This window comes from Macrobrachium rosenbergii, chromosome 6, assembly GCF_040412425.1.
Source record: "Macrobrachium rosenbergii isolate ZJJX-2024 chromosome 6, ASM4041242v1, whole genome shotgun sequence".
Lineage (NCBI taxonomy): Eukaryota > Metazoa > Arthropoda > Malacostraca > Decapoda > Palaemonidae > Macrobrachium > Macrobrachium rosenbergii.
The window spans coordinates 46643930-46654011 of NC_089746.1; the positions used below are offsets into that span (position 1 = coordinate 46643930).

At 40.1% G+C, this 10082-nt stretch overlaps 1 protein-coding gene across 3 annotated transcripts in view; it reads right to left on the bottom strand.

Annotated features, from left to right (window-relative positions):
* Window positions 1–306: 306 nt before the first annotated feature.
* The window catches only part of LOC136839512 (T-cell leukemia homeobox protein 3-like), a 148602-nt gene continuing 138826 nt past the window's right edge, over window positions 307–10082 (bottom strand). For 2 of the 3 annotated variants that reach the window (XM_067105686.1, XM_067105687.1), the window contains one exon: window positions 307–4864. In XM_067105686.1, the coding sequence (XP_066961787.1) occupies window positions 4693–4864 (172 nt within the window). In that variant the 3' untranslated portion in view covers window positions 307–4692. The remainder of the gene's footprint in view (window positions 4865–10082) is intronic. The other variant, XM_067105688.1, reaches the window with a different exon arrangement.

The window sequence follows — 10082 nt, forward strand, 5'->3', positions numbered from 1 at the left end:
ATATATATATATATATATATATATATATATATATATATATATGTATATATATATATGAATGTACTCACAGTCTATATATACTAATATTTTTGTGTTTTAATGCAGATAGAAATAATTTCCTCACGTGAAAGAGACTCATTCCCTGACTCATAAGCAATAATACAGAAAGGCCAATGTGAAAAGGAAAATAAATTTGATTATGACAAATAGAAGTGAATGAAATCAATGGCCAAAAGTAAATGAGTCATGAAACTCTCTCTCTCTCTCTCTCTCTCTCTCTCTCTCTCTCTCTCTCTCTCTCTCTCTCTCTCTCTCTCTCTCTCTCCGGGAACAAAGCCACCCGAAAATAGCTATCAGATGCCACGGAGGGTCATATGCGAGAAACAAAAAAATAAATAAATAAACAGAATCCGAAGAATAACACCAGTAATGAAAAGAAAATGGTTCCCCGAACAGGGAGCTGCCACGACAAAAGACTTCATTGAGGCAGAGGTCGACCTTAATGGCGCATCAGAAAGAGGGAGAGAGAGAGAGAGAGAGAGAAAAAAAAGTTTTCTTAGTGCGCAAGAGAAATTCAGTTTTCCAAAGAGAAATATTTCTCTCCGATTAAACGCAGGGTTCGGTTATCACAGAGAGAGAGAGAGAGAGAGAGAGAGAGAGAGAGAGAGAGAGAGAGAGAGAGAGAGAGAAGTTTTCCTAGTGCGCTAGAGAAATTCAGTTTTTCAGTGAAAAATATTTCTCTCCGGTGAAACGCATGATTCGGTTACCGCAGAGAGAGAGAGAGAGAGAGAGAGAGAGAGAGAGAGAGAGAGAGAGAGAGAGAGAGAATACTACCGGCAATACAATAACAACAACACTGATAACAATTGACCCCTCATCGGCCTCGTCTTCAAAGGGGAATAACAACCACTCCGATGGCATGCGTAATGACAAGCCGGATTTTCATTACCATAATTACACCTCATGGCAAGGCGCCATAAATAAGTTTTCTCATACAATGGCCTCCATTAGATACATTTTGAGAGAGACGTCGCCAACAGCTGCTGTTGTAATTTAATCTCGAATTGAACCCGGGGTTTGATAAGGTTCGCTGTAATGACTACATGAGAAAGGCCGCTTAATTGGCGTTCGTCTTCAAATAGAGGTTATTATTATCATTATAATACGTTAAGCAGACTCTACACAGGTTCTACAGGCATGGAACCACTTTTTTTTTCTTTGCCTTTGACGTTAATAAATGAAATTGCTTTTTTTTTTTTAACATCCTATTCTCATAGTTTTGTTGTCCCTGGTGTGTTTGTGTTTTGAAGGGGCAAATTACATCCTTAACCACAATAGCTCAACAAAGAAGAGGAAGAAGAAGATAACGAGGAAAAAGATGTGTTGGTCGTTCTTTTCAAAACATCCATTTAGCAAAATCAGATTAACTTTTTTTCCCCCTTTTCATAAGTCGGTGAATTACAGAGAGTTACAACATGATTACGGAAAAGGAAAAGGAACAGACTAGAAAAGAAAGAGGCAGCGGAGAAATAATAGAAATCATACATGAACACGGTCCATTTAGAAATAAAAGCATTGATGTCGAGGAACGGAGGCGAGAGATATCCGCCGCACAGAAAATGAAATGACAATTCTACCCGCTGGGAATAAGTTCTATGTGTTGCTTAACGGGCCTGTATCATAATATTGTGTGTATCGAAACGGCGCTTCGCATAACCCCCTTGTGATCTCGTATATCATCGCCAGCCATGCACTGCAAAGTTGATAATACATGCAACAGCGGGCGGCAAAGGGAATATTGTTCGCTATTGGATAAGGCCAGATTTCGCGCCAATTGCACGTCGCTCATGATTGGGTGAAGGCGCATTCCCCGCCAAACATGGTACAATTCCCGCTAAACATAGCACATTTCCCGCCGAACATGTTTCCACCTCTATCTGCGTCCGTCTCTTGCTGTCAGTCCGGGAGGCGGTGGGAAAGGCTTTAGAAAGACTTTATATATATATAGAGGCACGTAGGATTTAAGGGTCGTGTAATGTGATGCTTTTAAGAAATAGGCAAAGACGTGTTAATGAGATCTAGTCATGCCAGTTTGGTTAAACAGGGGTAAGAAGGAAAATAAAAAAAACTAACGATGCAAGCATCCCTTTCACTTGACGTTAAGAAGTCCTTCAGGGATTGAAAATGGAGCTGCTAAATCCTTCTGAGGGGACTGAATAAAATCGAGCTCGTGTTCGCATCCCGGCAAGAAATCCTTTCTTGGTGCGTGATGGCCCCAGAGCGATCGCTCGAACAAATGACTGGCGACGAGCTTACAAGCACTTAATCAGATGCTAATGGCTGGGAAAACAGCCCCCTCGTCATTTTCCTGCTTTCATTGAGAGGCCGCCACAATCCTCAGGCCTCTTGTCGCTCTGCCTGAAATATTGTGTCGCTGTGTTCATATGCATTTTCGCAGCGTCAGTCACTTTCATACCTTTCCGAGAACAGTCATGGATTTTCGTATTTTGCCTTTGTGGAGAGATGGCGGCGGGGGGAGGAGGGGCGGGGGCGCCGCCTTCATCGTCGGTGGGAAACGACGCTCCCGGGTCGAAGGTACTGTCATATTCACCAGTGCCAGAAGGGAGCGTCCGCGCTGGGATTGCCCCCCGGGAACAGAAGGATTTCGGAATCAAATCTTTATTGACTCAGATGGCGAAAATCAAAACAGCGTTGCACATTGCAAATAAAACGTCTACTACATCGGGGGGAAAAAGATCTCTCGATTAAAAAAAAAATTATTTCCGGTAAAAAAACAGAAAACATTTCGAAGCGAATTTAATTCCGACTCTTAAAATTAACCAAACTGATTGGACCAATCAGCGTGTCAGTTTAAAAGCAATTAAAAAGTTTCTTGATGAACTAGATTGGAAATAACTTCTCGTGTTTTTAGTGATAGTTTTCCGCTCCTTTTTTCACCAACTCTTTCTAAAGTGGAAGGACAAATTCCCATTTCGGTAATTGGTTGAGACCTGAGATTTTTCTGGAGAAACTTTTCAGGTGAGATGAAAACATATTGAAGCATTTAGATAGATAGATAGATATATAACCACTTACGTTATCATTGGTTTATGAGACATAAGACTCAGATAAACAAAATTTTCAGATATATTGAAAATGGTAAATAGATAACCACTTAAGTTATTACTTGCCGATGAGAGCAGGGATTCAGATAAAAAAAAAATATTAGGATAAAAAATAAAAACGTACTGGAGAAGATAGCAAGTTAGAAAAAGATCCCTTTGATTTTTCACGGATAAAGATAACCTCGTTTCAGAAAAATGGTCCTTCTTTCTATGATCAGTTACAGGCATTCCATAATATTTCACATACGATTACAAAGACACTTGAGATATTAATATTTATTTACAGGTCGGAGCGCTCCCACTCGCCACTCACAATCACTATTTAAGACACCGTAACTACAAAACATTCAGAGATTCTAAGTCCACATTTTTTTACTTTTTCGCTATTTCTTAAAGAATGTATTATAATAGCACTTATTAACGTCAGTCATCAGATGCGGCGCCGGAGGCCAACTTCACTCGATGGCGAGATGTCTCTGGAATTTCAAACACAGAATGAAACCGAGAAATAAATAACTACCTCCAAATGATGCGCGTCTGAAAGAGACGCGAGACAGAAAAAAAAAAAAACTGTAGTAGCTGTCACAGTGAAGTACAAAAAAGTTTACTTTTTTATTGTTAGTTTTATTATGAAATAACGTACTAACACTCTTTCACTTTCTTTCGCGCGACCTTTCCTGGCGTTGTATATACATAACAGAGAAACGCATCCAGGCATTTTGACTTGTACCTAGTTGGGGGTTGAGGGGGAGAGGGGTATATGAACTGTACTTTTACTGTATACATGATACTGTTAATGGCCTCCTATGAAAATCACTAACGGACACTTCTTACATTATCTAAAAATAAATTAGTCTCAGTCACTCGGGCTACACTTGCACTGTTCTCTATAAAGCATAAATTCCTTCCTTCATGCGCTTCTCGTTCCAGGGGCGTTGGCTAATTCGGAGTCCTTGGCTGCTAGACGTCTCTTTGTCTGTCGTGTCCTTGCAATTAGTCTCCCGTTTGACGCGCCCCTTCGTCAGGCGGCTGAAGAAGAAGAGTCTAGGACACGGCCTAGGATTGAACTGGAACTCTTTATAGAGTCGTAGGGGCACTCCAGTGCCTTCCGTCTTCCATGGCCTGAAGACCTATATATAGGTATTGGTGGGATCCCTTGGATCTTCTCCTGAATTCGTCTCCTCTTCTTTTCCTCCCTTATGTACTGTTTTCCTCCGTATACTGGGGGAGAGACAGAGAGAGAGAGAGAGAGAGAGAAGTAACTATAGTTTATCGTAAAAGTTGCTTTTCAATTACCATATCCAGGAAAGAGAGGAGCGGGTACAGAAGAAGTGTGAGCGAAAAAAGAAACGAGAGAATCGTTTTGAGTAGGTGGGGGAGGAGGAGGAAGAGGAGTAGGAGGATGAGAATGAGGAGGAGGAGAACCTCCAAAGCAGGAGGAGATCTGTCACACACGAGATCTCCTTCCTCGCCATCATTGCCTTCCCTGCGGAGGAGGAGGAGGAGGAGGAGGAGGAGGCAGAGGAGCTACCAGCGGCGGCCGAGGTATCCCGAAGAAGGCTCTGTTTCACACCGCTGGGAGCGGGGGACTTGGGCTCTGCATCTGAACGGGGGGCAAGGGCGTGAGACTGGAGTCCTGGGCGTCTGGGTACAGGGGCTTGGAGGCACCTTCGGGGATACCCAGCATCAGGCGATTGGTGGCATGGCGTTCGGCCTCTCGGTCCTCTGCTTCCTGTCGCCTGCGAAGGAGAGACAGGACATGGTTAGTGACGGCATCTGACTCTTGGCAATGCGTGCTATTCATTGCTTTGGTCTTATACTAAGGAAGAATCAGCGTTCAGTTTTATGTACGTATGTCTGTATACACCTTATGCAAAAATACTTATACATTTACACGCGCACTCACAAGTGAAAAATTACATACACTCACATGGACACAAGCATGTACATACGCATATATATATATAATATATATATATATATATATATATATATATATATATATATATATATGTATGTATGTATGTATGTATGTATGTGTATATAAAATGAGTACGGTACTCGATTGTATATTTTTAGATTTCATGGATGGTTTAGCTTACGCCCATTACCTTTGTGTCAAAGAAGGCCGCGGTTTGGACAAGGAAAATGTAAATATTTTTTTGCATTAGCTAAACTATAATCGTACTTTGAATTACTGTAGCATCAATGATAATAATAAAAAAAAATAAACAACTCACCTTTCCAACTAAAAATAAAGATCTCATATTGATATCGATCTCACTATTGTGTAATAAAAATCAACAATTTTATAGTAAATAAATTGTATTACTGTATAATTATGGATTTGTATTGTATAATTGTGGATTTGTATTACACAGCTGTTTTTCATGAGGTTGTGAATTTTTTAACGATCTCAGTATTGTTACGGGTTTGCGAAAAACATCAAGACTGATGACGGAGAATAACACTGAAAAAAACAAGTAAGAAATGCGGACATAGGAGAAAGACCCGATGCCCCTCAAGTAATTTCTAATTCAGGGAACGAGAGAGAGAGAGAGAGAGAGAGAGAGAGAGAGAGAGAGAGAGAGAGAGCGAATCACGTTTCAAGAAGTAATAATCTGTTCATCCAATGCTATACGAGATACGCCTTCAGCCACCTCCCCACAGCTCTCCTTCCATTCCAAACAGCTGTGGAAGGCGTACGGAATGAGGGAGGGAGGGATGTGTAGTTCCATTCCAGACAGGTGTGAGAGGGTCTGGAAGAAGGAAGGAAAGAAAAGGAAGGTTGGAGAGGGAGGGAACAGGCTCTCTCTCCATTCCAAACAGGCGTGGAAGGGGGGTTTGGAAGAAAGGAACTCTTCCTTTCATTCCAAAACAGGCCTGGGAGGGGGTACTAGGGGGAGGAGGGATCTGGAGTTATTTCTGATTTCAACCTTATGTTGTAGTTCGTCCCCCGTCTCCATCCTCCCTCATCCCTCCTAAGTGTCTATTGGCTGTTGCCCAATTTGTAAACCCTTCCAGGTCCCGCAGAGTTGTTACAGAGGGCGCAGCTGTCACCATAAGCACATAAAGTGCGTATGGTTTGTGGAATAGGAAGGCGTTCGCTGTATGGGGGTTGACGGAGAAGAAAATTGTGGTTGACAGAGATCAGAAGAATGAGGCTGATCGAGAATAAGTAGGAATCATAAGCTTTCTGGGATCAGAAACACGGGATTGAACAAACTAAAGGATGCATTGGCGTTCTGAGATCAGCAACGTGGGATGGAACAAGAAGGAAACATAAGCTTTCTGAGATCAGAAACGTGGGATGGAACAAAAGAAAAGAAAGCTTAAGTGTTCTAAGATCAGAAACGTGGGATGGAACAAGGAAACGGGAGGTTTAAGCTTTCTGAGATCAGAAACGCGGGATGGAACAAGAAAGAAACAAGCTTCTGAGATCAGAAACGTGGGATGGAGCAAGAGAAAAGGAAGCTTAAGCTTTCTGAGATCAGAAACGCGGGATGGAACAAGAAAGAAACAAGCTTCTGAGATCAGAAACGTGGGATGGAATAAAAGAAAAGAAAGCTTAAGCGTTCTAAGATCAGAAACAGGGATTGAACAAGAAGGAGAAAGTATAAGCCTTCGGAAGTCAGAACTATGAGTAGACGAAGTAGAAGAAAGTATAAGAGAAAGGAGAGGGTCGGAACCACTAATTGACAAAGACAAGAATAATTTAAGCACAAGCAATGAAAAAGAAGAAAAAAAGTTGTGAATGGAGAAAGTAAGAAAATGGATTCTCGGAAATCGGAAGAATGAGCCTTATGACGAAGTATATGATTCACGAGGTAGTTCCTCATTGGCAGGGTGGGTTCCGTTCTCAGCTAGGAATCTGCTGGCCGCGAGTTCGAATCTCCGACCGGCCAATGAAGAATAAGAGGAATTTATTTCTGGTGATAGAAATTCATTTCTCGCTATAACGTGGTCGGATTCCACAGTAAGCTGTAGGTCCCGTTGCTAGGTAACCAATTGTTTCTTAACCAGGTAAAATAAATCTAATCCTTCGGGCCAGCCCTAGGAGAGCTGTTAATCAGCTCATTGGTCTGGTTAAACTAAAGTATACTTAACTTAACGAAGGAGGAAAATGACAGAGCATATGCTGAGGATACATAGAACAGGCTCACTACGAGTAGATTGAACGTGAAGAATTCCATTCAAATTAAAGACATAAGAATCCCAGGTGTTGTATTTTCATCCGTATGGAGATGTTTGAATAAGTAAGAGTGCCCCGGAAAATATGCAAAGTTTCGTTAAGGTTAAAATGGTATATTAGGGAGAGAGGTCAAGAAATATCTTACTAGATAATGGCGTTCATTTCTTAGTAATGCTTAATGTTTGATTGATCCTCATTTAATCAAGAAAAGAATCGTTCCTATTTAATGAAAACATTTGTTCAATTCAGGTTCTTTTGTATGCAGGGAAGGTGAAATCAGTTATTATTATTATTATTATTATTATTATTATTATTATTATTATTATTATTATTATTATTATTATTGCTAAGAAATTCACGATATGGTGATAACCTGTTACTTAATAAAAATCCACAATTGCGTAAAACAAAGACTTTCGAACACCTGGACAGTGAGGGGGGAACACAATTCAGGTATTCGAAAATCTTTGTTTTATCTTTTGCATATTAAAACAATTTATTCGTATAATTGTTGATTTTTATTACATAATACATTATTATTATTATTATTATTGTTATTATTATTATTATTATTATTATTATATTATTATTCGTAAAAGACGCATTTCGAAAGTCTCTACAAGAGGAAAAGAAAGCCAAGGAATTATTATTATTATTATTATTATTATTAGGCCTATTCATAAAAACTACACATTTCGAAAGGCACTGGAAGAAGGAAAAGGAAGCCAAGAAAGGTAGTGAAATAAAGATGAAAATCCCAAACGTGTGTGTACACGCACACACACACACACACACACACACACACATATATATATATATATATATATATATATATATATATATATATATATATATATATATATATATATATATATATATATATATACATATATACACACACACACAAACGAACACACAGACACAAAATCATCTGAAGGACAACCCAGATCTGTTCCGCGTCCTTTCCCCCTTCATGAATCCTTCCCAAGACTCTCCCCTCCCCTCCCCCCCTCGCTCGATGGGCATCGTCGTCATTATGCTCGACGAGTCCAAAGGCCATTAGTAATGGAGGTCACTGGAGGGCGTTGGTCTCCTCCCTGTGTGTAATTGTCGCGTCTTCTGCAAATGGCTCTTGTGGTCATTACAGCGATCTATTAAAGAGAGAGAGAGAGAGAGAGAGAGAGAGAGAGAGAGAGAGAGAGAGAGAGATATCTTTTGGAACATATAGCGTCACAAATGCGCTGATCACCCACATGAGAGAGAGAGAGAGACAGAGAGAGAGAGAGAGAGAGATCTTTTGAAACATCTGGCGTCACAAATGAATTGGTCATCCACATAAGAGACACAGATATATATATTTATATATTATACGAGTATAGATATATATGTATATATATATTATATATACAGTATATATACATATATATATATATATATATATACATATATATATATATATATGTATGTATATATATATATATATATATATATATATATATATATATATATATATACAGTATATTATATGCATATACAGTATATATATATATATATATATATATATATATATATATATATATATATATATATATATATATATATCTTTTGGAACATCTAGCGTAACAGATGCGCTGGTTATCCACATGAGAGAGAGAGAGAGAGAGAGAAATTGGCTAATTTTATACGCTAGCATCACTAAAACATTGAAGATTTTTTGAGAGATAAAGAGACAGGAATACTGGCTAATCTGGCGAATATTTAGTCTTACAGTGACGTCACAGAGGGAGAGAAAGAGAGAGAGAAAGGCTATAAATACATTGGTATGACAAAGTCATTGGCCATCGACGACAGAGAGAGAGAGAGAGAGGGAGAGAGAGTGTCTCTCCATCCCCTCGGTGCGTATGTTTGTTTTTTTTTTTTCGAATTTCCTCCTTAAAAATTCTTCCCCTCGCGCTGATAATGAGAGAAAAGTGTCGCTCATAAAGTTTTCCCCTCTCTGGTCTCCGAGAGAGAGAGAGAGAGAGAGAGAGACGCACAGCGGGCCAACCAAAATGACAATTATTGAAGTATTTTTCTCATGCGGGCTGAACCAACCCCTTCCCTACTTCTTCCCCTGGGGATTGGATTCCTCACCTGAGCTTTTGTTGGTACGCTCTCTCTCTCTCTCTCTCTCTCTCTCTCTCTCTCTCTCTCTCTCTCTCTCTCTCTGTATCATGTGGATGACCTGTGCTTCTGTGACGCTTAGTATGTTCCGAATTCTCTCTCTCTCTCTCTCTCTCTCTCTCTCTCTCTCTCTCTCTCTCTCTCTCTCTCTCTCTCTTCCTGTATCATGTGGATGACCTTTGCTTATGTGACGCTAGTGTAGGCTCCGAATTCTCTCTCTCTCTCTCTCTCTCTCTCTCTCTCTCTCTCTCTCTCTCTCTCTCTCTCTCTCTCTCTCACGGCTACAAGCCATCTTTTACAATTCGTAAATCTTTTCGGATTTCCTCTTCCTTCTGCCGAGGACTTATTGCAACGTCGCTCTGCTACTCATGTAGTGGAAATTGCAAACGCTACCACCGCAGTGTCACCACAAGACTGAAGCTGCTTTCGGGGCGAAAAAGAAAAAACCCGAGTTTGAAAAATGATTTCGAATCAAGATCCTCGTGTTTTGCAACGTGTCAGCATCATCTTCTCCCCGGACGAAATTTATTTCTAATTTCCAGAAAATGATTCGCTTCCGCTGAGGCCGAAAATTCACCCCCTCATATTTTACTCTCGTCTTT